Consider the following 26,826-nt stretch of genomic DNA (forward strand, 5'->3'; position numbering starts at 1 on the left):
CGTATACTGATCAACTCATAATCATTAATCACTTAAATTAGAGCAAGATGTTTTTATATAGTCTTAAACTACGTTAAAAATTTAACAAATGGGTACCGTACCAATTATGCAGCTAAATGAACTTAATTACATACTTCTACATACCTTTAAAAATCTTGCACTAATACATCAACTCCAACAAAATATGACATTTTCAAAAATTCCTTCTTTACCGGCAAAACATCGTCATTGTTTTAGGTACAGTTTGAACGAAACGCTGTTAGATGGCGCAACAGGTATTAAACGCGAAATAATATTAGGCCGTAAATGTAAATATTTCATGGCTACCATTACCCCAGCGGCCACAATTCCCTTTCCCCTACTTGCGTATTAGAAGACAACAGAGAAACTACCGACAAACACCCAGATGTATAATGCTAGACCAGCGTTGAAATGCTACAATACAACATTGGAGACCTTACAAAAGTAGACGACCGAGAGGAAGGCCACAGATGAGATTGTAGATGATATCAAAAAACAGTAGCCGGAACAAATTGGAAGTGTGTTGCTTAGGATAGAGATTGATGGAAGGAGTTGGGAGAGGCATATATCCAAAAATAAGCGATAGAAGGCTACTAAGAAGAAAAAGACTATACTAATTAATCCTACCGCGTATAGGAAGAACTAGTTTAGCCTAGACGAAACTAATTTGTCCTGAAATCGGGTGTGGCCGGTAACATATAATATCAATCGCGAAAACAGGACAAGAATCTACTGGACCATAGTAAGTCTCAAGTAGTATCACGTTTATCTCAGAAGTATATGTAGTCATTTTATTTTAATGTAATTGAATCTATTCATAATGGTCACAAAAGAGTATGTCGATGTGAGATTTGCATTTTTTTTTATTATTTTCTATATTCTAGGTGGGACACCAGAAAGCTTTCAGATCCTACAGAAACTCTCATTCTGGACTACGCCAAAGACGAAGAACAACAGGTATCGAACGCTCTTGGTGCCTCTATCTTAGAATACGAAGGAACCATCCCCACCCGGTTTATGGTAGGTACCGAACAAGGCATGATAATATCAGGTAACAGAAAAGGAAAGACAGCTATCGAAAAAATGGCACTGAGAATCCCAAATGCACACCTTGGGCCAATTATGGCTTTACAGAGAAACCCGGCGTTCCCGAAGAACTTTCTGACTGTAGGGGATTGGACGGCGAAAATTTGGTCTGAGGATTGTAGGGAGAGCTGTATAATCTGGACCAGCTTTCACAAAGCGGCTCTAACTGATGGTGCGTGGAGTCCAACAAGGTATACAAACTTTTCTCTTGTTCTTCTTCTTCTTCTTCTTTTTGTATAGACATGACTCTGTCTGTTTTTTCAATGTGCCTCTAGTAAGTTGTCGTTCCATCGTTTTCGTGGTCTTCTCACTGATCGTCTTCCTATTTTAGAACCGTCTCTCGCTGTCCTGACTACCATATTTGTTGTCATTCGGCTTATGTGGTCATTCCATTCTATTCTTCCGTTTCTTACTCAGTTAGTAATGCCATAATACCATCGATTTTTCGAAGGGTTTTCATCTCCGCTGTTTCGAGCAATATTTTTGTCCTCTCTGTGTCGGGTCGTGTTTCTGCCGCGTATTGGCCTGATGACTATTTTGTTAATTCTACCTTTCATTTCTTTTCCGATATTTTTATTTCTCCATATTGTGTCATTCAGGCAACCTGGGGCTCTGTTTGCTCTATTCACTTGATCTTCCACTTCTGTTTCGAGCCTTTCGTAGCTAGATAGTGTGATGCCTACGTATTTAAACTCCATCACTTGTTCTATTATCTGACCTTCCAGCTCCAATTTACATTTTATTGGATCTGCTGTTATAATCATGCATTTTGTCTTTTGTGAGGAAATTAACATGTTAAATTTTCTGGCGATTATGTTGAATTGGTGCAGCATACGTTGTAAATCATCTTCACTTTGAGAGATTAGTATTGCATCGTCCGGATAGCAGATTATTTTAAGTTGTTTTTCTCCCATTTGGTATCCTTTTTTAGTTCTTACTTTTTTTATTATTTCGTCCATGATCAGGTTGAACAATAAAGGACTCAAGGAATCCCCCTGTCTTATCCCATTGTCGGCTTCAATGAGACAAACTTTTCAGACGTGTTTATTATAAAGTTTATAATTTTATTTTTGACCACGTGCTCGAATCCTTTCTCTATCGGTTGATGCGCGAAATCATTATTCTACTTCTATAGCTCTATTCTCTCTATCCCTTTCCTTCCACTTTTCATTGTATTATAAGGCGAAGTAGATGATATTTAGGTCTTCTGATTATATGGCCAAAGTATTATGTTTTCTCTTCTTTATGATGTTTATGAGAAGACTTTCCGAATTCATCATTTTAAGAACATCTTCATTGGAATTGTGTGAAACCCACGATATCTTTAATATCCGTTAATAGCACCACAATTCTAATATTTCTAATTATTTGTTTATATGTTTATATACTTCTAATTTGTAGCACTGTGGTTTTAACGTCCATGTTTCCCAACCAGGCAATAGGATATACCACCTATAACATTTCAGGACCTTCTTGCAAATATGTATCAATAGGTATTTTGATCCTGGTTATTATCTCTTTATCAGAGTCAAAATTTACATTTAACTAGCTGCCAAGGTATTTAAAATGATTTACACGTTCTATCTCCTCTCCATTAAAAGAAAGCAGACCTTGTTTTCAATCTGGTGGGATGTAGAGTAACATTAAGTTGTTTTATATGCGAGCAGTTTTGCTAGCAGTTTCCGCTAGGGCATCTATGCCATTTCGTTCGTTGCAATCGGACTGCACGCCTGGGTTTGTTTTGGTTGGATCAGAGCAGTGGCGTAACTGACGCCAATGCAACCAATGCGGTGCATTGGGGCGCAGGCCTTAAGGGGGCGCAAAAAACTGATATTCTGGAAAAATTTTAGCTAAAAAATATGTTTAAGCAAAACTCCCTGTAGCTTCCCGAAAATAAAAAATGTAAAAAAATATTCGTGGTATTTTATTCCGTTCACTCACTTCCGTTCAGTCACAACAGAATGTTGGTGATTTTTTTGTTTACTATTATCGTTATCTTATCTCCTCAGCGCGACGATGCACATCTGTGTTTATGGCTTTCTCATCACAACTGCTTTTGTTTATTTATCGTTGTTAGCTACAAAGATAATTAGGTAAAATATTTTAGTATTATTTTAGTAACTAGGACAACGTGTCCCTGTCATGTGTCAGTCCAACAAAAATAATTTTGACTTCGAACAAGAACAATGAAGTTGCAGAAGCAAATGGTCTTATAAAGCAAATGTCTTCATTTGATTTTGTTTTGATGTTAGTGTTTCAAAGTCGAATTTTAGAAAGGATCCAGATTACATCGAAAACCCTACAGAGATCCGATATTAATCTAGATGATGCAAAGAATCTCATTCAGAAGTGTTTAATGACTGTGAGCGAACTGCGAAGAGAATTCGACGATATCCTGGATCAAGCCAGAAAGTTAGCTGCGAAGTGGAATATTGATTCCTCAATGACCTCCAAACGCAAAAGAAAAGTAAAGACTTTTTTGACGAACTTTCTAGTGACTATGAGTTTAGTGATCCTGTGCATTGCTTTAAAGTTAAGGTATTTTTGAGAGCTGCTGATATTCTTATTTCACAGTTAAACGAAAGGTTTAAATCTATGGTATGTATAACTGACACGTTCAGTTTTTTAAACCAAGATAATTTATTACATTTTTCTGACAAACAACTTGTAAAGTCAGCCTCTGAGTTTTGTAAAAAAATATGAATCTGATGTGACTCATGCTTTGATCAATGAAGTAATTTGCTTTAGAAATGTAGTCAAAGACGATATCAAAAGTAATAAAATAAGCAAAATCAGCCACTTAACTGATTATCTATTGATTAGGAATAAAATTGCATCAAGTGTCCCAAAATTAAGTACAGCATTAATAATGTTTCTTACATAACCCGTAACTGTTGCAAGTAGTGAAAGAACTTTTTCTAAACTAAAAATAATAAAGAACTACTTAAGGAACTCTATGTCCTTACGTAAATGACGTAAGGACATAGAGTAAATTACGTATGACCGAACGTAAAGTTCGGTCTTTAGATGTAGAAAAGTTAGCAAGACTGTTCCTAGAAACTAAGAGCCGCAGGGGCTTTGTCAGGGAATAGGACTTAACGTACAGTGTTGTTCCTATGAGCTGTAAGTAGGTTTGACTGTAAGAATGCATTATCTGGTAAAATTAACCAAAGTTTGAGAAAAGGAACATAAACATTATATTGTTGCTTGCGATATCATGTATACGATACTGTATAGGGCAATGAATAAATAAAAAATGTTAAGTAAACTAAGTAGTGTGTATTTTATCGTCCTAAAAAGTACATTAATTAATTGTAAGTATATAATGTGATCCTTACTTCAGTTATATTATTGGTATTTGGAAATGTTCAGTAACTTAAGGGGCTATCCTAGTGTAAAAATACGAATTTCGTACTTTTACACTAAGATAGCCCCTTAATTTTACTTTCAATTAATTTTTTGAATAATAACTTTTTAATGATTAACTTTAAAATTACTATTATATTTCTTTGTATAATCTTTCTCTCGTATAATCTTTCTGTCGTTGTTAGTTTCGTTGGAGGTTGGGGGGTGGAGAATAAGTCTGGGAATAGGGGCGCACGAGGAATACTTGCATTGGGGCGCAGGTCAGACTAGTTACGCCACTGGATCAGAGAGAGCAGCATATGTGCCTCCTGATGAGAGACTAATAAGTTTCGAAACCGGTAGAGGTGCTTGCCCTTGCTGCACTCTCTGACTGGACTAGAATATGATGCGGCTGTATTTTCGTTTTGCAACGAAATTGAAAATGGTTATTCATTTTTGATTTACCTTGATCTATATTAATATTTCTAACTGCTATCCATTTTGTCTTTGAAGTGTTGATTTTAACGTTTCCCCGATAACTTGCTTCACTGACTAGCTTCACTAATATCTGGAGATCTTGTAAATTTTGTGCAAGAACTACTGTATCTTCAGCGTATCTGATATTGTAGATTACTTGCTCTGGTCTTACTCCCTCTTGTCCGTCGTTCAAAGCCTCCCTAAAGATTTCTTCAGAGTACGGATTAAAAAGACTGGGTGATAAAACACAACCCTGTCGTACTCCACGTTTGATGGGTACTTTTTCAGTACGACTACCTGCAATTTGGATAGAGGCTACTTAATTGTAATACAGTCAAACTCGCTTATTAGAATACCTCTTAAAGGAATATCCCGGTTTAAGGAATAACAATTTGAGGTCCCGAAACGTTTCTAATAGCGATCAATAATCGGTTATTAGAATATCCCGGATATAGGAATACTTTTGATTGGCACGAAGGCTATTCCAATAAGCGGGTTCGACTGTATAAGTATTTTAGCAGTCTTATAGCGTAGTGATCAAATCCTGCTGGCTGCAGGCAATCTAAAAGTGTATCGTGTTTTACTCGGTCGAATGCCTTCTCGAAGTAAATGAAACAAACGTAAACGTTCTTTAAGAACTCACAGCTTTTTTTAAGAGGAAGCGCATACAAAATAGTGCATCTCTAGTTCCTAGACCAGTTCTAAATCCAAAATGTTATTTCCCATTCTACTTTCTCTCAGAAAGAATACTCGGTTTTTTATAATGTATAGCTTATACTGATATCATTTAATTCTTTCTACATATTTTACAGACTGTCAGTATTCTTCACTACGAGAGCTGATGGGACGCTGGATGTTTGGGACATGTTGCAGCAACAGAAGCAAGCAAGTTTAAGTGTTCGTGTATGTGATGAAAGACTCACTTGCTTAAAAGCACACGATCAAGGACGGCTTATAGCTCTTGGAAATCAAAATGGGACGACGTATTTAGTGGAATTAAGTGAAAATCTCGCATTGTCAGTAAAAAACGATAAGATGTTGTTGACATCGGTAAGTGATGTAGAATTACGGTAAGTACATGTTGTTAGTAACTAAAAAACAAAATATACAAACATTTTGGGCAATGTACCGATAGAACGAGTTGATAAATACAAATACCTGGGAACCTTTCAGAAAATAATAATCAAACGACAGAAATAAGGGCCAGGATAGAAATAACAATAAATGCGTTTTGTTTAAATAAAAATAATTATTTGCAATAAAGACCTTAGATTAGATCTGAGAGTGAGAGCTCTGAGATGTTACGTATTTTCGATACGGCAGTATGAACTTGAAAGCTGGACATTGAAGCAAGAGCACATAAATAAACTACAGTAATTTGAAATGTGTTACAGAAGGATGCTTAGAAAAGCATGCATACAGAAAAGAACGAAGACGGAGGTATTGAGAAAAATGGGCAAAAAATACGAAATAATAAATACAATAAAAATAAGAAAGTTACAATATCTGAAAAGAGCTAGTGGGAACAGCGATATGAAATGCCAAGACAGGGAAAGATAAGAGGAGGAAGGAGTATAGGAAGAAAGAGACTTTCATGGTTGAAAAATTTAAGGGACTGGTTTAAATGCAGATACATCGAACTCTTCAGACAGCGGTAGATAGATGGTGATGATATTCAACCTCTGATTACTCCGATTACTTAAAGAAGAAAATAGTATGCTGTTAACGCATGTAGTTACCGTAACTCGTTACGATATTTTAGATTTAGATTTACAATATCCATATAATTTCTAGCATTGTCTGCTCGGAAATATAATTCTTTAATAATTATCGATTTGTAGAGATTTTCGATAGAAATAAGGCTACAGGTCCATTATTCGATATATTTTTTTCATTATGATTGTTTTTATCACATCCTCACATGTTCAGTGGTAACGGGTAGTTCTTTCAGGACAACAGACTCAGTAAAACACAGGTTAAAAAACTTTTATTACACTATTTATATACAGTTAAAATATAAGTTATTATACAGTATAAAACTATTTATATACAGTTCAAAATAAATAAAATAAAATAAAATTATTATATCTTCCTCCCGTTCCAGAGCAAGCTCCCCAGGCGGATGCCTGCAAAGGAAAAATAACATTATACTTATTACTGTCACCAAAACATATTAACAATACAGTGGAACCTCGATAACTCGGATTAATCGGGACCGCGGCCGATCCGGGTTATCGAAAATCCGGGTTAGCCAAAGAGCATGGTAAAAATTAATAAAATACGGTATACTTATAGATAAAGTCCATTATAATTAAAATAACATGAAATATATACAGGGTGTTTCATTAATAATTGTCCATATAGTAACTGGAGAAACCTTAGCACAAAATACGAAGATTTAACCTAAAACACTTAAATAAAATGTGGTTCCTTACTGAGTTACAGGGTGTTTTATCTAAAAATTAAAAAACTATTTTTGCTCAGCATTTTAAAACTGTTCTACGTATCCTTTTCACACTTGGCAGAAAGTGCGACTACTATAAACCCTACTAAATTATGATAAACAAACGTTTCTAGCTACTACCAGAGGCGTACGACAGGGGATAGTGAATGGTTGACCCTTCTCAAATTCTACGCCACTGGAGGAATTACTATTTTAGTGCCATTTTTAGATTCTCCAATACTTTCTACGTAAATAATATACTCTTCATTGGTAACGATAAAGTTATTACTTTTCGAGATATTTGAAGTAAAATATGAAACGGCACAGTTATTTTGATTAATTTATGATATGATTTATAAGATTAAAATTTAAAAATTATTTGTACCCAGTACTTTAAAACTATTTGGCGTATCCTTATCATACTTGGCAGAAAGTGTAGGCACTGTACACCCTACTAAATTAAGATAAATAAACGTTTCTAGCTACTACCAGAGGCGTACGACAGGGGATAGTGACTGGTTGTCCCTTCCCAAATTCTACGAAACTGACGAAATTGCTATTTTAGTGTAATTTTTTGATTTTCCAATACTTTTTATGCAAATAATATACTCTTCATTCGTAACGATAAAATGATTAGTTTTTGAGATATTTGAAATTAAAAATGAAGCGACACAATACATTAATCAAAATAACCGTGTCGTTTCATTTTTAACTTCAAATATCTCGAAAACTAATGACTTTATCGTTACGAATGAAGAGTATGTTATTTTCATAGAAAGTATTGGAGAATCCAAAAATTGAACTAAAATAGCAATTCCGCCAGTAGCGTAGAATTTGGAAAGGGTCAACCATTCACTTTCCCCCGTCGTACGCCTCTGGTAATAGCCAGAAACGTTTGTTTAACGTAATTTAGTAGTTTGCACAGCACCTATACTTTCTGGTAAGTATGAAAAGGATACGTCGAATAGTTTTAAAATGCTGAGCAAAAATAGTTTTTAAATTTTTAGATAAAACACCCTGTAACTCAGTAAGGAACCACATTTTTATTTAAGTGTTTTAGGTTAAATCTTCGTATTTTGTGCTAAGGTTTCTCCAGTTACTATATGGACAATTATTAATGAAACACCCTGTATGCACAGTACACATCTAACCTATAGTTGTATAGAGTTTAGTATATAGACAATATAGAGTATTGTTCATTTCTAGGTAAAAAAACTCAGTCAGTTTCGGTTGTGTCAATTTCGTCTGGTCTTCCATCGGGACGATGTTATGTAATTTAAGAAAAGTGTCTCTTTCATTGTTTAAAAGACCATTGTTTAAAAAACAATTTTTTAGAAGACAGTTGAAAATAAATAAAGGAATAACAGGTGCCTGTTGTTTGCGATAGCCAGATTTAATGGACGTCGTCGCTCTGCCGCCGCCGTCGTGTGCATGAGTCATTTTTACTATCGTATAGTTTAAATTACACAAATACCCATTTCTCTCAAATATTATATTATGGTCGAAGGGAAGTTTTATCATTGAAACTCGATATTTTTAAGACATTCCAGAAGCGGCTACAGATAAAATGTTTTAACATAATACATACAATTTTATTGTTGAAATGTTTGTCTGATGAAAATCGGCCCGGGTTAGCCGGACTTCCGGGTTATCGGGGGCCGACTTATCGAGGTTCCACTGTATTAGAATAATACAATACATAACACAGTATATACAATAGCAATCACGCTACACGGAGTCAATCTATCTACACACTCAGACTCGTAACTTATCACATTTCAATCCAATGCGATAACAATCAAACACCGACACACGGTCACCCATCCACCGTATCCGGAGCGGAGATGGCCACTACCACTCACTGCGGATACAGTTCCGGCGGAACCTCCTCACTACAAAGCGCGCCAGATCTCGGCAGATTCCAATTCAATCCATTGCAGCTCTGCCGTTTGAATTCTTCCAGGTTCAGTACGCCAAGAGGGACTGATTTTATACACTCTCGGCACCTCTCGGTACCATCCAGGTGGCATGTAGTGGGGTTGCGCCGGTATGGAAACTAGTTCGATCCTCTACGGTTGATCTGTAGAACGCCGGCTGCAGGCATCATGTCATTACACAGTTAATTGAAGTACAGACGCATTCAGGGACATGTGAAACACTATGTCGTCTATACAGGGTGTCCCGAAAAGATTGGTCATAAATTATACCACAGATTCTGGGGTCAAAAATATGTTGATTGAACCTAACTTACCTTAGTACAAATGTGCACATAAAAAAAGTTATAGTCCTTTGAAGTTACAAAATGAAAATCAATTTTTTTCAATATTTCGAAAACTATTAGAGATTTTTTATTGAAAATAGACGTGTGGCATTATGGCAGAAGCATCTTAACAAAAAATATTATAGTGAAATTTGTACACCCCATAAAAATTTTATGGGGGTTTTGTTCCCTTAAACCCCCCTAAACTTTTGTGTATGTTCGTATTAAATTATTGTTAAAGTATTATTAGTTAAATACAGTGTTTTTAAAACTTTTTTGCCTCTTAGTACTTTCTCGAAAAGTCAGTTTTTATAGAGATATTTTGAATATTTGTCAAATCCACTACCTATTTGTATATGGTTAAGTACGATTATAGAGACCTGGTAATAATATGAAAAATCTATAATTTACATTTTTATAATATGAAAATATACTAAGAGGCAAAAAAGTTTTTAAAACACTGTGTTTAACTAATGGTACCGCAATAAAAGTTTTATTGGAACGTACACAAACATTTGGGGGGTTTAAAGGAAGGAAACCCCCATACAATTTTTATGTAAACATAAAAATTGAAAAATGAATAAACATAAAAAAATGAAAAGAAGCCGCATGTCGATAAAAACTGGTTTATTGAAAAAAGACTAAGAGTCAAAAAAGTTTTAAAAATACTGTGTCTAACTATTGGTACCACAATAATAATTTAATCGGAACGTACACAAAAGTTTGGGAGGGGTTTAAGGGAACAAAACCCCATAAAATTTTTATGGGGTGCACAAATTTCACTATAATTTTTTGTTAAGATGCTCCTGCCACAAGAATGCCACATGCCTATTTTCAATAAAAAATCTCTAATAATTTTCGAAATATTGGAAAAAATTGATTTTCATTTTGTAACTTTAAAGGGCTATAACTTTTTTTATGTGCACATTTGTACTGAGGTAAGTTAGGTTCAATCAACATATTTTTGACCACATAATCTATGGTATAATTTATGACCATTCTTTTCAGGACACCCTGTATATTAATGTTTTTATTTTTGCTTTGTACAAAATATTTGTAGATATTATCATTATCTGTATTTTTCAGATGTTGGATAGGGAAGCTCGCAGAGAAAAGATCCTGGAAGCGCGCAACAGAGAACTGCGGTTAAAACAAAGACAGAAGCAACCTGGTCCGAAAGACGCTGTGGATGACGATGAAGACGATGATGGAAAGGTGGGAGTTGAAAGATTTGATAACTTCGTGAAGAACTCAGAGGGTGAATTTTATACTACGATAGAGAAGGAAATGGCCAAAATGAAAGGTGATGATAACAGTTTTACATCTGATTGGTTCTTTGCTGATTACTATTGTTTTAGTTTTCTGATTATAATTCCACATAAGTATTTAAAAACAATAAATACGTGTACACGAAGTCTTTGACAAACATAGGTGAAAACACATCAAAGGCAATAAGACAAAACATAACAGAACAGGTTAACGAATATATAAAAAAACAAATCAAAAGGCAAAGTAGCAAAAGTAAAATAAAAAAGCAAAGTACAAAGATAGTCATCAGATGGGGAGTGACGATCTTAAGAAACATGCTTTAATAAAATCGATGACAACAGCACCCGCGGAAGAGATAATAATAATATTGGAATTCTTGCCGGAGAGATCCTTTCAGACAGGTTCCGGCGCTACTTGCATCTTTAACCCTGTTTGAAGTAAGCAGTGTCGATTCTCACACTAGCCCGGGGGACCAACGGCTTAACGTACCCTCAGAAGCACGGTGAACGGCTCGTATCATTTTTAGAAATAATGAAAATATCGTTGGTGTCGATATTCGAACTTTGGCTTATGAAACCAGTCTCTTGCCGCTGAGCTACGGCCGTCCACATGAGATAACCGCCCACAGCGGAAGAGATAAGTGGAACCTATGTCTCTGACCTAGACTAAACTTTTTAAATATCCCACTATTGGGCACATAATCTTTCTTTAATTTCCGTAAATTTAGTCAAATACCTTTAAAATATATGTAAAGAAGAATACTAAATCCAAGAAAGATATTAAATCACAAAATGTATATTCTCGTCTTCTTCTTTTTGTATAAACATGGCTGCCTGTTTTTTCAATGTGCCTTCAGTAAGTTGTCATTCCATCGTTTTAGTGGTCTTCCCACTGATCGTCTTCCTATTGGCTTATGTGGCTTTTGGCTTATGTGGTCATTCCAGTCTACTATTCTGTTTCTTACCCTGTTATTAATGTTCTCCATTTTGCATCTTCTTCGTATATCTGCACTTCTAGCTCTGTCCCATAGTGTCTTGCCATCGAATTTTCGAAGGGTTTTCATCTCTTCTGTTTCTAGCAATCTTTACTGTTGTGTAAATCCTGCCTTGCAGTTCTTTTCCGATATTTTTATTTCCCCATATTGTTTCATTCAGGCAACCTGGCTCTACTCTATTCACTTGGTCTTCCACTTCTGTTTCGAGCTTTCCGTATCTAGATAGTGTAATGCCTAGATATAAACTCCATCACTTGTCCTATTAGGTATCTGACCCTGTCTAACCCTTGGTCTGAAGTTCTTCGTAACCACCATGTACTTGGTCTTGTCCTCGTTGACCTTAAGACCAACTTCCTTGGCTCCGTTCTCGAATAGGGTGAAAACTTCTTTTGCATCTCTGGTGGATTGTGCAATTGTGTCCACGTCATCCGCAAAGGCTAATAGTATTTTTGATCCTTGGGCGGCAAATCCGTTTGTCAGTTGTGGCTGAGCTTTCCTTACTGCATGTTCCAGTGCGAAGTTAAACAGCAGGGGGGCGAGAGGATCTCCTTGTCTAAGTCCGGTGTCAATGAGGAATTCCTCCGACGTGTTGCTGCCAACTCTGATTCGTGCGGAAGCGTTCTCCGTGCTCACCTTTGCTAATCGTACCAGTTTTCCAGGTACTCCCATTTCTACCATAGTCTCCCACAATGCTTCTCTGCTAACAGAATCGTAAGCTTGTTTGAAGTCCACGAAGATTTGGTGTACATCGCGGTTGAATTCCCAGTTTTTTTCCAACACCTGGCGTAGGACGAAGATCTGGTCTATAGTCGACCTTCCCGGTCTGAATCCGCTTTGGTAGTCGCCTATTATTTCCTCTGCGTATGGAGTTAATCTTCTAAACAGTATTATGGATATAATTTTGTATGTTGTATTAATTAACGATATTCCTCTATAGTTCCGACATATTTGTTTGTCTCCCTTCTTGTGAATAGGTATTATATGGCTTTCATGCCAGTGTTTCGGTATTTCTTCTCTTTCCCAGACTTCTCTTATAAGATGATATATCTCAAGATGTAGTTTGTCTCCCCCTTTTTTTAGTAGTTCCGCCTGTATGCCGTCTGGGCCTGGGGCTTTATGGTTTTTTAGGGACAAAATTGCGGACTTTACTTCAGCTAGTGTGGGCCCTGGTATTTCAGGTTCGGCTAACTGGTACTGTCTTTGTTGCCCTGTCGTTGTGGGGTTTTCTGTATTTAAGAGTTGCTCAAAATACTTTCTCCATTGGCGGCTTATCTCTTCGTCGTCAGTGAGCAATTGTCCTGCATCGTCTTTTATAAATCTTGGGCTGTTGATCGTGTTGCCCGTCATTGTTTTTATGTCCCTATAAAACTGTCTAGACTGACCGGTTCTATGTTCCTCCTCGAGTTGCTGTATTCGTGCTTCTAGGTACTGTTTCTTTTTTCTTCTCAAAAGTCTTCTCGTTTGAGTCCTTACTCTGTTGTAGTCCCCAAAAACTTCTATGTTGTTTATTTAAATAAGTTACAGGGGTGAAAACGAAGAGAAAATTTAGTATGATTTTTAATTTCAAATACACTTATCATTAAAAGAACATTTCTATAGGGTTGATAAACTGCTCACCACCTTCAGCAAACTGTATCAATGCATTCGCGGCTCGTTCCTGAACTTCTGCCGAACACTGTTGAGCTCGAGCACAAGAAACTTGAGCTTCGGCTGCTTCAATTTGTTTTCGTAAGCAGGTCTTCTGTAGTTCAATCAGCGACTCCTCCTTCGCACTAGAATATTTGGGAGCTCTGCCTGTTAGTTTTTGGCAACCAGAATTGGAGCTAAAAAGAACGTTTTCATCATTATTTTTTTGTGATGAAACTCCAATCTCCTCTGTTACACTTACACCGGCCTGACAAGCACCTGGTACCCTGTGCAAAACAGGATTTTTTCCAATGTTCCATAACTCATAGAATTTTCTTTGCCAGTCAGTTAGTACGATTTTTTTGTTACCAGTTTTTTTTACGTCAAGAATTTTTTTAACCTTTTCTTTTCATGTTGTTGAATTTCTTCAAAATATGTTTTGTATCTAGTTTTTTTTTTATTATTTCATTAAAGGCAGCAGTTAATTTATTCAATGTAGCTTCTTCTTCATTTTTAAATTTTGGGATCATTCTTTTATCAAATAAAATTTGATAGTTTTCAAGAAGATTAACAAACAATACTTGTTCATTTTTATCCTCGCCTAACTCTTTTGTCGCTTCGGAATCTGCACCACTCATTTTTACTCACTACTCACTTATTCCAATAATAATTAGGTAACGTGAAAATGTGATATCACAAAACACAAAAGCACATGGAAAAACTAGTTCTAATACGATTGGTGTGATGCGCACAAGGGCAATACGGCTGGCGCTACGTTTAGTAGTAGATCCTTCAGGCCAATAGCAGGTACTTCAGTTGTGTAGTACGGTCTTCTCAACAAAGCACCTACTTTTATGTAAAAGAAAATGCTACAAATTAGATACCATTTGCTGAAGCAATAGCATTTACTACGTTTTATGCATTCCACCCAATGGGTGGAATGCATAAAACGTAGTAGATGCTATTGCTTCAGCAAATAGTATCTAGTTTGTAGCATTATCTTTTACATAAAAGGAGGTGCTTTGTTGTGAAGATCGTACTACACAACCGAAGTACTTGCTACTGACCCGAAGGATCTACTACTACACGTAGCGCCAGCCGTAGTGCCCTTGTGTGCATCACACCACTTGTATTAGTAGAACTATTTTTCCATGTGCTTTTGTGTTTTGTGAATTCACATTTTTACGTACCTAATTATTATTAGAATAAGTGAGTAGTGAGTAAAAATGAATGGTTCAGATTCCGAAGCGACAAAAGAGTTAGGAAAGGATAAAAATAAACAAAAGTATTGTTGGTTAAAATCTTCTTGAAAACTATCAAATTTTATTTTATAAAAGAATGATCCCAAAAATTAAAAATGAAAAAGAAGCTGCATTGAATAAATTAACTGTTACCTTTAATGAAATAATCGAAAAAAACCTAGATTCAAAACAGATTTTAAAGAAATTCAACAACATGAAAACAAAGGTTAAAAAAATTGTTGACGTAAAAAAATTGGTAACAAGAAAATCGTACTGACTGACAAAGAAAATTCTATGAGTTATGGAACATTGGAAAAAATCCAGTCTTGCACAGGGTACCAGGTGCTTGTCAGGCCGATGTAACAGAGAGATTGGGGTTTCATCACAAAAAAATAATGATGAAAACGTTATTTTTAGTTCCAATTCTGGTTGCCAAAAACTAACAGGCAGAGCTCCCAAATATCCTAGTGCGAAGGAGGAGTCCATTTTTGTAATCAGTATTTCAGAAGCTTTTAATTGGGGTGTCACATGATGTACTTTCTCATTTAACAAATCAAAATGACTGTCACCTGAAGAGGGATTGCGTAAAGTTCTAAACTTTGATGCTATAATATACTATGATTATTTTAAAAATTGACCTCTCCGAGCGTTTTGCTTCCATACTAAAAATAAATGAGTTAATATGGGGGGTAATACTTATTCCACCGCACTGTATGAATAAAACTGCACAATTCATGATAATTACCTAAATATTTTACGATAAATATCATCATTGTATCTTCTTCCTGGTTTGTAGATTTTTCTACGACGAATTTTTATTCATAAATGCTGAACATTCATAAATGCTGCCAATTTTTAACAAAAAACACCTACGCCGAAGTCGTTCATCCACCAACTTCACCTAAACTGAAGCAAATTCTACTAAACTAGCAAATACTTCAAAAGCGTAGTACATCCTTCTATGTATCTGGTAAATAGTAGCAGATGATACTATTTACCAGATACATAGAAGGATGTACTACGCTTTTGAAGTATTTGCTAGTTTAGTAGAATTTGCTTCAGTTTAGGTGAAGTTGGTGGATGAACGACTTCGGCGTAGGTGTTTTTTGTTAAAAATTCCGTACTTTAGGAGATCGTTCGATATTCTGTTCTCTCCTGGTGTTGTTGTTTATTTATTTATGTTTGGAAGATCGGAAGTAGTCTGGCCATGTTTCCTTCTGACTGTGTTTAGTTTTTATTAGTTCGGTTATCTCTTTTCTGTTTCCTGTAATTGTTCTCCAAATTTCTTTTTGTGTTCCGTAGAAGTCGTGTTCCATCTGTTTTTGAGAAGCTCTATCAGTGTTCCCTTGTTATTTTTCGGACTAAAGTATTCGTTTCGTTTCTGATTCGTTTGTAGTGATTTTATGCCTCTTGTGTTTGTTTTGTTCTGTATTGTAAAAAGGCTTTCTTCTTTTCTTAATATTTTATCTTCACTTTCTCTTTAAACCATGGGGTTTTCTTTTTTGATATGTTACTTGTTATAGTATAGTATGCGTTACTTTCCTCTCAAGTTATTCTGTTGTGATGTTAGTTATGATATCTGTACATTCTCTTTAATGTTGTAATTTAAATATTATTATTTTTATAGGTATTGAGGAACCTGAAGACACTCTAGGAGAAGAAGATCAGATTACGGGTGATATCGAAGATAATGGAGGTAACGAAACAACGACCAATGAAGAAGCTACTAATACTCATTAATGAATGATAGTTTTATTCAGTAGAGTCGGTAATTGGTACTGTAAAACTGTGCTGAATAATATAAAGTATAAAAATGGAATCAGTCCACATGATTGCATTTTCTTTTATTGTCTTATCGTATTTTTTAATCGCTAATGATAAGTAGGAATTTTAACTTATAGACCTGGATCCCGCGTATCAAAAAAAGTTGATTAATAGCAAGCTGAAAATTTGTTAATAGCTTAATGGTGTCTACTGAGACAAACTTTGATGTATGGAAACACTGGAACAGGGGAAGTTTTAATTGTGGAACAGGTTAAAAATTTGTAACGTCAGACTACGAAAACGTTCCATGTATTTTGTCGGACAGAACTTCCAATTGATTTGTTACCTTTCATTAAACTCTCAAGCAAAAATCAGACTGCTATTACTAACCAACATGATTCCTGTCTGTCCTGTCATTTGACATGTTGACAGTCTGATTTTTGCATGAGAGTTTAATGAAATGGTAGCATATCAATTGGAAGTTCTGTCCGACAAAATACATGGAACGTTTTCGTAGTCTGACGTTCCAAATTTTTAACCTGTTCCACAACTAAAACTTCCCCTATTCCAGTGTTCCCATACATCAAAGGTTGCCCGGCTAAACACCGTTAAGCTATTAACAAATTTTCAGCTTGCTATTAATCAACTTTTTTTGGTACGCAATACGATAGATATTGTAGTGTTCGAAAATACGAAAATGTAAAAGATGTTTAATTAAAAAAAAATGAACGAAAGTTAAATACCCAATATAAATTTACAATTTATTATACATATTATACGTTTTTATTAAAATTAATAAATTGTGCGTGTAAAGTTGTTTCTGAGTATTTTTTTTTAACTTTTATGTTAAATATTTGTTTCCTTGAAGCATTGACCCGCCCGGTAGATTGGTAATGCGGCTCAGCTGGCTACTATTCCATCCGATACGGAAATCCTGCCGAAATATCTCCCAAACGGCAGAAACCGCCAACGACCTCCGTGTTCTTCGCCCCTGCCAAAGAGGGCGAGTATTGATTTCTGTGAAAGCACCAGCGATTGGGGATGAACCGTACAATGTCGACTGGAATCATCTAATCGAATCAATTATCGAATCTAATCGATTATCGAATCTAATCGTTTTTCGAATCGATTCGAATCTATTATTGAATCGATTATTAAATATATTTTCGAATTTATCGTTGAATCGATTATTGAATCGATTTTCGAATTTATTGTTAATCTATTATCGATTATCGAATCCAATTGATTATTGAATCGAATTGATTATCGAATCGAATCGAATTAATTATCAAAGTGAATCGAATTGATTATTTAATCGACTCGAATCGATTATTGCATCGATTATCGAATCGAATTGAATCGACTCGAATAGAATCAATAATCGAATAGAATCGAATAAGTTAAAATATATTAATTTATTGGATATAATATGAATTAAAGTATGTTAAATTTAAAAGAAATAACAAGGTAAACGAAAGCAAATACATACAGGTACCCAATATAAATTTGCAATTTATTTTATATGTTTTTATTAAAGTTTGGATTAATAAATTGTGTGTTAAAGCTGTTCATGAGTTTCTGTTTTTTTTTTGTCAAACTTCTATTTTATGGGCTCTTTTACTTTATAAGTTTTGAAAAAATCGATTTTTGTTTTTTTACGTAAAAACATTCCTTAGTAACAGAGTATAGAGAGGTAGGAATAACTATAAAGAAAAAAAAAGTTGGAATACTTGAGTCACGTTATGAGACACAATAAATATAGAGTACTACAGCTAATCATCCAAGGGAAAATAGACAGCAGAAGTGGTCCAATGAGGAGAAGACACTGACAATTTTTCGGATTGTCATCTGCCGAACTACTGAGATCTGCCATAAACAAAGTCAAAATAGCCATGTTAATTGCCAATGCACATGAAGAAGAAGAAATAGTAACATAGTATTACTGTCCTAAAATGTTATTCAGAAATTTGAAATAGGAACTAAGTTATAGCTGTATTCATAACGGTACGTACCCTAGCTAAAACTCGTTTTTGTGTACAACACGGGGCGCGCGACGCCTCACTTGTGCATATGCAATTCACAGTTGCTTTCTAAAACTTATAAGGGGAGCACGTGTTTTATATTATTGATATTTATCGAAAATTATTATTTTTAAAATCGGAAAAAATGCCTGAATCTGGTGATTATTTAAAAGACAGTTGAAGTATTTAACTTGGAAAATTGACCCAAATTATAGTAAAGATAGCCTCTTGAAGAGCAACCTCTGCGTTTAATGAAGGAGCTAAAATCAACCTCACAGTAATGGATCTTATGGGAATAAAATTTGGAGAAATATGTAGAATAGAGTTGGTCGGAAGATATCTACGAAGCTTGTATTGATGAAGCCAATAGAAGCATCAGCGGAACATCAAAAAAAGGAACATAAAAGAAATATGAAAAAAAAGTTTTTAACGACCACTTCTAGCTTTTAATGAACAATGAAGGCAAATGCACCCAATATGCACCAGGAATCGCTGATTACAGGTTCCTACAAAAATAAATGACCATTTTATTTGATAAAATTACAGTAAAATTATGTACCTACTTTAAATGATTTTTTATCAAAATCACATTTTTCAAAACGGGGAGACTATTTTCTCAAAATCTGCTGCACCAATCTCAGAGTGAAAGAACCACGCCACCTTTTTAGTACAGTTGTAAATTCACCCCCAAATAGACGTTTTTTGAACTTTTTATTAAATCGCGTGCAATTTTTGATTCTAAATCTCACGAATTGAATCCCGTTGTAATTAAAAAAAAAAAAGTGTTACAGACAGGCAGAAAAGTGTCTCCCAAATTAAAATGCATCTTTTGGAAGACCCCCATGTAATGGTGAAAAACAACTAAAATTGTCAAAAAAAAAGTTTTTTTAATATATACAATATTTAAAAATTGTCTTTTCCAATTTAGAAAGTAAAAGTTCCTTTAAATATTTGTTTCCTCAAATTATTGACTCGCCTGGTAGATTGGTAATGCGGCTCAGCTGGTTACTATTCCATCCGATACGGAAATCCTGCCAAAATATCTCCCAAACGGCAGAAACCGCCAACGACCTCCGTGTTCTCCACCCCTGCCAAAGAGGGCGAGTATTGATTTCTGTGAAAGCGCCAGCGATTGGGGGTGAACCGTGCGATATCGACTGGAATCAGTTGACAAACACCGCCACACTCGGCCAAATCAGTGCGTTTGGCCCCGTCGATTTTCTCGGTGATGATATCGTGACTGGAGTTCCTCGTACGCCGGAGACGACGTCCGAAAATGTCGTCCATTTCGGCACAAGGGGTTGTCGAACGGGCCTCCGCGGAACTGTCCAAGAGGATCAACGGTTTGGGACTTCGTAGTAGCAAACACCATGCTGCCAAAGGCAGCGTTATGGAAAGAGTCACTAACGTCTTTTGTGGAGGAAGCAATAACTCAGTTGTGGGTACGTATATTTTCTTTCTCTTTGACCACTAACTCAAAAATTCATTTTCTATATTATTCATAACACATCATTATAAAAAATATTACAAAAAAACACTAAATAATTTGTCTTAGATTAAAGTAACAATAAATTTAGCATGTTCAGCAAACGTTTCGATAATAATTGTACTCATCAGTGAACATTTACCGTTACAAAAATTGCGCTTATTTACAAATATTTTGACAGCTTGTCGACTTTAATGTAATATGTTATAAAAAATCTTAACCTCGCTTTTAAAAGGTCACATAGTGAATAAGAAAAAACAAAACGTACTCGTAATCAAAATGTTTGGAAACAAGATGTGCATGATAATTTTACTTGGAGATATATTATGTAAATTATGTCAATAGCTCAAAAGAAAATGAATATCAAGTATATTTTGGGAGATATTTACTAATGTTCAAGGACTTTTATGCTCTGTAATACGTCCAGGAATGTGTAGCTAATTTGTCCAATATAGTCTAAAGAAACATTCGTCAATTATTGATCTCTTATATTTTGCTTTAACATTCGGGGGAAATAAACATATTAAAAACTGAAATCAACAATAGATAATTAAAAAATAAATTTAAACAAAAAACATTTAGTTTCAAAAATTCATTTTATTCCAGTTTTCCTTGTATAACCAATAGAATCAACTCATATACCTACTTCATTTTTTAGTACATGACCAAAGTAGCTCATTTCTTTTTCATTCATAGTGTTAGTCTTTCTTTTTTTTTCATCTTTCTTAATGTTTCCGTGGTGTATCCTTAATGATTCTTGTTACATGGTGTATCAGTGAGATTTTCCACATTCTTCGATAAGACCAGATCTTAAAACTGCCAAGTCTTTCTTCAGTTGCTTCCTTAATTGTCCAGACTTCAACTCCATATAAAATGACAGAGAATGCGTAGCATCTCAATACTAGTTCCTATTTCTATTCCCAGTTTTCCATTGCATAATACTACTTTTCATCGTATTGAAAGTGCTTATTCTTTAGCTCACAGCCCAAGTAATTGTAACTTTGTACTTTCTCTAAAGCTTTTCCTATAACGTAGATTGTTTCGTCTTCAATCTTGTTCTTGCTGGCAATCAAGATTATTTTTGTTCAGAACCATTCCATGCCTCTCGCAGTACTGCGTAATGCGATCAACCAAAATTTGCTGCTGTCTGAAAGGAGCATTGTTTCGTCTGCATATTTGAGAATTTTCACTACTGTTCCGTTAATTTACGTTTTTTATTCAACAATGGTACCACAGGCAAAGAGAGACTATTTAGATCGAAAATGGCAAACTTAAATTAAAAATTAGTCAGGAAAGAAAATAATCATGTACAGTGGAACCTCGATAACTCGGATTAATCGGGACCGCGGACGATCCGGGTTATCGAAAATCCGGTTTAGCCGGAGAGCATGGTAAAAATTAATAAAATACGGTATACTTATAGATAAAGTCCGTTATAATTAAAATAACATGAAATATATATGCACAGTACACATCTAACTTACCTATAGTAGTTGTATAGAGTATAGTATAGACAGTATAGAGTATTGTTCATTTCTAGGTAAAAAAACTAAGTCAGTTTCGGTTGTGTCAATTTTGTCTGCCATCGGAACGATGTTATGTTATTCAGGAACAGTGGCTCTTTCATTGTTTAAAAGACCACTGTAAGAATTTTTTAAAAGACAGTTGGAAATAAATAAAGGAATAACAGGTGCTTGTTGTTTACGATAGCCCGAGTAATGAATGTCGCTTTGCCACCGCCATGTGCCATGAGTCATTTTTACTATCGTATAGTTCAAATTACACAAATACCTACAGTCGGAAAAATGAAAGAATACCCATGAACGAACATATAAAATACGCTGTATTTTCCTGTCAGCGTGTCACAAAGAAAATTGTCCAGTGCAAGTACATGTAACAATAATTATTACATGTACTTGCGCTGGCCAATTTTGTGTGTGACACGGTGACAGGAAAATACAGCGTGTTTTATATGTTCATTCATGGGTATTCTTTCATTTTTCCTACTGTATTATCTCTCAAATATTATATTCTGGTCCAAGCGAAGTTTTATCAATGAAACTCGATATTTTTAAAACATTCCAGAAGAGGCTACAGATAAAATGTTTTAACATAATACATACATATTTATTGTTAAAATGTTTGTCTGATGAAAATCGGTCCGGGTTAGCCGGACTTCCGGGTTATCGGGGTCCGACTTATCGAGGTTCCACTGTAGTATATGAATATAAATAACATGTAAAAATAATATCTGTTGTACTGATGAAAGGAAAGGATGGGTATTGAATCTGCTTCTTTGGTCCGTATTAAATAAAACTCTATTTCATTTCTAATAGCATTATCTTTACTATCACATACCGTGACGAACCACAACTGCCAACAGTTACAATACTGATATAACGGACTATTTTGAAATATTTACGTCTAATAATAAATACGAATAATCATGTCTTTGTACCTAAGTCTGTATTTATTCACAAGAAACTATATCAACAACACGTATAGTTCAATGTCGTGTATACTTATTGTTCGTGTTTTTTTATAAGGTTAATAAACAAGTAATAACAATGATAAATTATTCAGAATTTACGTAGGTGTAAAATTGTACGATGTTAAATTACATTAATTGCATTAATTGCAGGGTAATTATACTAAGGATAATAATACACTACATATTGGAGTACCAACCAATACTAAAAAAGAAAGGAAAATTATAAATTTTGTTATTTTTGTATGATTTATATTTCTTTTTTATGGTAGGGATTTCAAATATTCTTGTTCATATTATCAAAATATTGCCTTCAGTAGTCAACTCAGTGTTTCCTGCCCTGAAGAGTGTGTCAGGGTCATAAAATTATAGTGAGTTTGAAAAAATTATAGTGGATGAGAAAAAATAATCGTCAAATTCAAGTTTATCACATTAAATAATAAATAATGGCTATTATGTGTTTTTATGAAACTATTGACTTGAAAGTTCAATTTCAAAGCAATAGATTATTGAAAATATGAATACTCACTGGTTATTATCTTTAGTTGAATATTAATATACGTATTTTCCATATAAGTATCAAATTAAAATATACTATTAATGGTAGGGGAGCAAAGTATGCTAAATATGCAGTCACTCGAGCGTTGTTGGTACCTATTGGGTTGTGAAGAATAGGTCCTAAAACCAAAAAAAGTTAAGTAAAGTTTTCCATTTTAGTGGGGACTTTCCATTTTTAATTTAATTTTCCATTTCCAACAATCGTTTTTTTTTAGATTATAGCGCCATCTATCCATAATTCGAAAAAATATTTCGAAAACCCGCCACCCCTCTCTGGGGGAAGTGGTGTTTGGTATCATTCGATATATTTTTGAAAAATATTGAGCACGTTTTGTTTTAGATTTTCGACATGTCATTCATTTCGTGAAATATTCGCTTTTTTCTTGTGAAACTTTGGGACTCACCCATTTCCTTAAGCCCCTCTGAAATCGTCAGACTTTTGAAATATACACTGTTTTGCATGTATGTACTTAACTTACCTTACCTTAAACTGACGATTTCAAGATTTCCTAAGGATATTTTTTTTCGCCCCCCCCCCTTAACGAACTCCCCTGCATTAAGAGTCAATATATGGTAGAGGTACAGTTTCAGGGTACAAGTTTTCTTCCCATGTAATAATCTGACGCTCTCGAGTAACTGCAAAAATCGCCGCTTGGGCTCCCCTACCATAATTAATTTCAGTTTTTACGGGAGGTACTTATTCTTCTTTATGTGTCGTCTCCCAATCGAAGGTTGGATATCATCATCACTATCCTTATTCTATCTACTGCTGCTCTGAAAATTTTATAGAATTGCATTTAAGCAAGTCCCTTAAATTTTTCAACAATGACACTCTCCTTTTTCCTCTTATTTGTCACTGTATTTGTCAGTCTTAGCCTTTCATATCGCTGCCCCTCATTACATAATTCAGATATTGTAATTTTCTTATTTTTATTGATTATTCGGTATTCTTCGCCAATTTCTCGCAATACTTCCGTGTTCGTGTCATAGGCGTAACCAGGGGGGTGTTGGGGGTTATAACCCCCCCCCCCCATTGGGATGTACTTTAAGCTCTATACGCTTAACACCATACCCGCTAGAGACCTTCCAGTAGTTGTAACCCCCCCCTTTGGGCCTTGTAACCCCTCTTAGGGCCATCCTGGTTACGCCGTTCGTTCGTGTTCTTCTATGTACGAGCTATTCTAAGCATCCTTCTGTAACACCACATTTCAAATCACTGTAGTTTATTTATGTATTCTTGCTTCAGTGTCCTGCTTTTAAGTTCATATTGTAGTATCGAGAACACGTGGCATCTTAGAACTCTAAACTCTCAGTTCCAACCTTATTTTTATTGTTTGGGCATTATTTTCCGAAATCCAGGTTGTAGGTATTTGTATTTATCAACGCTTTCTATCGGTATATTTCCCAAATGCATGTTTGTTTGTATATTTGTTTTATTAGTTATTATAATACATTTAGTCTTTTTTATATTTATTTTTAGTTCATATTTTTCACAGGAACTGTTTGTTTTATTTAGTAGTAGTTGGAGTTGTTCAGCAGACCTTGCCATAATTACAGCGTCATCTACATTATCTTATGTTACTATTATTCACTTTCACACTTTCAGATAGTAACGCTTCTTCAAAAATGGATTCACATAATTGAATAGTAATGGAGACATACTCGTAATACATTCTTCCCTAACTCCTCTCCTGATTTAAATTTTTGAACTGGATTCGTCGTCTATTACAATTTGTGCTCTTTGATTCTAGTAAAAGTTTGTTATCATTTGCAAGTCCCTTTGGTTTACCGGTACACACGTAACATAACCATAGAATATTAATAATATAAGTATTTATTTCTTATATTAATACTTATTCTTATATTATATTAATTCTTATACAGTATTTCTCATGATCATCTTTCAGTGCGTCACAGTTTTTCGATTTCTTTCTAACGCATTTAATTGTATGTGACAGAAAAAAAGGCACGTGGGTGATTACATTTCGTCGGTGACATTTTTATAACATTTATTCTAGTTATTCTAGTTGTCGATAGAAGGCGCCATAATAAAAAAAATAATTTTTTTTTAATTAGATAATAATATTACAAATATAATCTGTATAATTTATAAGACTATACAAATCAAAGAAAATACCATTTTATAAATGCAAGAAACACATTTGATTTGTTTTTATTCCAAATTGAAAATAAAATGTGACAACTGTCAGATTTAACTAAAATGTCATGTTAGAATAAATGTCATAAATGTGTATTATCACGGACTTACCCTTTTTCCTATCATTTGTTACGCACTGAAAAATGATCATGAAAAGGACAATATTATATTAATACTTATATTAATAATATAAGTATTTAATTCATACCACAATCGAGGATTATATACTTTTTTATTGGGAGTACTGAATATAGTCCAACAATATCTTCATGAGGATGAATCGTTTTTGAAAATTATAGGAGTTTTAAGGATTTATGTAAAGGCATGATAATACATATAGTAAAAAGGAGTGTACTACAGTATGCCTACTGTACTTAAAATGTGGTTGTTAAAACTAATTCAACTTCTCCTATTAGGTAATAAAAATTTCTAGAATGGCTAGTGAGAAATAAACAAAGAAGGTTTTAAACACTTCTGAACTCTTCCCTTGCTTGTTGGTTAACTAAACAATAATAATGCATTTAATTCATTTACTTTCAGGAGCTCCAGAAAAACCTTCGAGGTTACTGCCTAGTAGAGGTCTATCAAAAAACGCGAACACCGGAGTATCCATCGGAGGAGGTACCATCGTGACGCCTAGAAGACACCGTCCTTTACCGACGTATCTCTCTTGGGATCAGCTCATGATGGACGACAAATTCCTTCCAAACTTTTTCATGTATTTTAACGCCTGCGAACGATGTGTCCTTGCACAGGTCAGTGATACAAGTGTTCATTTTTAAATCGAGCTGTTTAAAATTATCATCATCATTCTCTTTGCCTTATCCCTATGCGGGGTCGGCTTCCCTAATTGCATTTCTCCATACAATTCTATCTTCAGTCATATCAATATTAATCCCCTTTACCAACATGTCCTGTCTAATCGTCTCCCCCACGTCTTCTTTGGTCTTCCTCTCCTACTTCTTCCAGGAATCTGCACTTCAGCAATTCTTCGTATTGGGTGATTTAGCGTCTCGACGTTGAACATGAGCAAACCATCTCAACCTATACTCTCTCATTTTGGCATCAATTGGTGCCACACGTAGACTTCCCCTAATATATTCATTTTTAATTTTATCCTTTTTTGTCACTCCACTCATCCATTTAAGCATTCTCATTTCCGCCACATGCATTCGTTGTTCCTCTATCTTTTTCACTGCCCAACATTCAGTTCCGTACATCATAGCCGGTCTTATGGCTGTTTTATAGAATTTTCCCTTCAACTTCATTGGAATTTTTCTGTCACACAGCACACCACTCGCTTCCTTCCACTTCATCCATCCAGCCCTAATTCTAATGCATGCATCTCCATCTATTTCTCCATTACTCTGTAATACCGATCCCAGGTACTTAATACTATTGCTTTTTACAATCAATTCACCATCCAAAGATACCATGTTATTTGTAGTAACTCCATCTTTAAATGAACATTGCAAATACTCTGTCTTTGTCCTACTAAGTTTTAAACCTTTTTCCTCCAGAGCTTGTCTCCACTGTTCCAGTTTTTGTTCTAAGTCTCTTTCACTATTTCCTATTAACACTACATCATC

General features: G+C 34.9%; 2 protein-coding genes across 3 annotated transcripts in view; both read left to right on the top strand.

The window, feature by feature from the left end:
- The window catches only part of LOC126879081 (dynein axonemal intermediate chain 2), a 90,955-nt gene extending 73,613 nt beyond the window's left edge, over positions 1–17,342 (top strand). For both annotated transcript variants that reach the window (XM_050641997.1, XM_050641996.1), the window contains exons 5-8: positions 906–1,298; positions 5,742–5,979; positions 10,719–10,935; positions 16,390–17,342. In XM_050641997.1, the coding sequence (XP_050497954.1) occupies positions 906–1,298; positions 5,742–5,979; positions 10,719–10,935; positions 16,390–16,502 (961 nt within the window). In that variant the 3' untranslated portion in view covers positions 16,503–17,342. The remainder of the gene's footprint in view (positions 1–905; positions 1,299–5,741; positions 5,980–10,718; positions 10,936–16,389) is intronic.
- Positions 17,343–19,653: 2,311 nt separating this feature from the next.
- The window catches only part of LOC126879085 (F-box/LRR-repeat protein 16), a 74,984-nt gene continuing 67,811 nt past the window's right edge, over positions 19,654–26,826 (top strand). The window contains exons 1-2 of the mRNA XM_050642001.1: positions 19,654–19,989; positions 25,778–25,992. Coding sequence (XP_050497958.1) covers positions 19,824–19,989; positions 25,778–25,992 — 381 coding nt within the window. The 5' untranslated portion in view covers positions 19,654–19,823. The remainder of the gene's footprint in view (positions 19,990–25,777; positions 25,993–26,826) is intronic.

This window comes from Diabrotica virgifera, chromosome 1 (genome assembly GCF_917563875.1).
Source record: "Diabrotica virgifera virgifera chromosome 1, PGI_DIABVI_V3a".
Lineage (NCBI taxonomy): Eukaryota > Metazoa > Arthropoda > Insecta > Coleoptera > Chrysomelidae > Diabrotica > Diabrotica virgifera.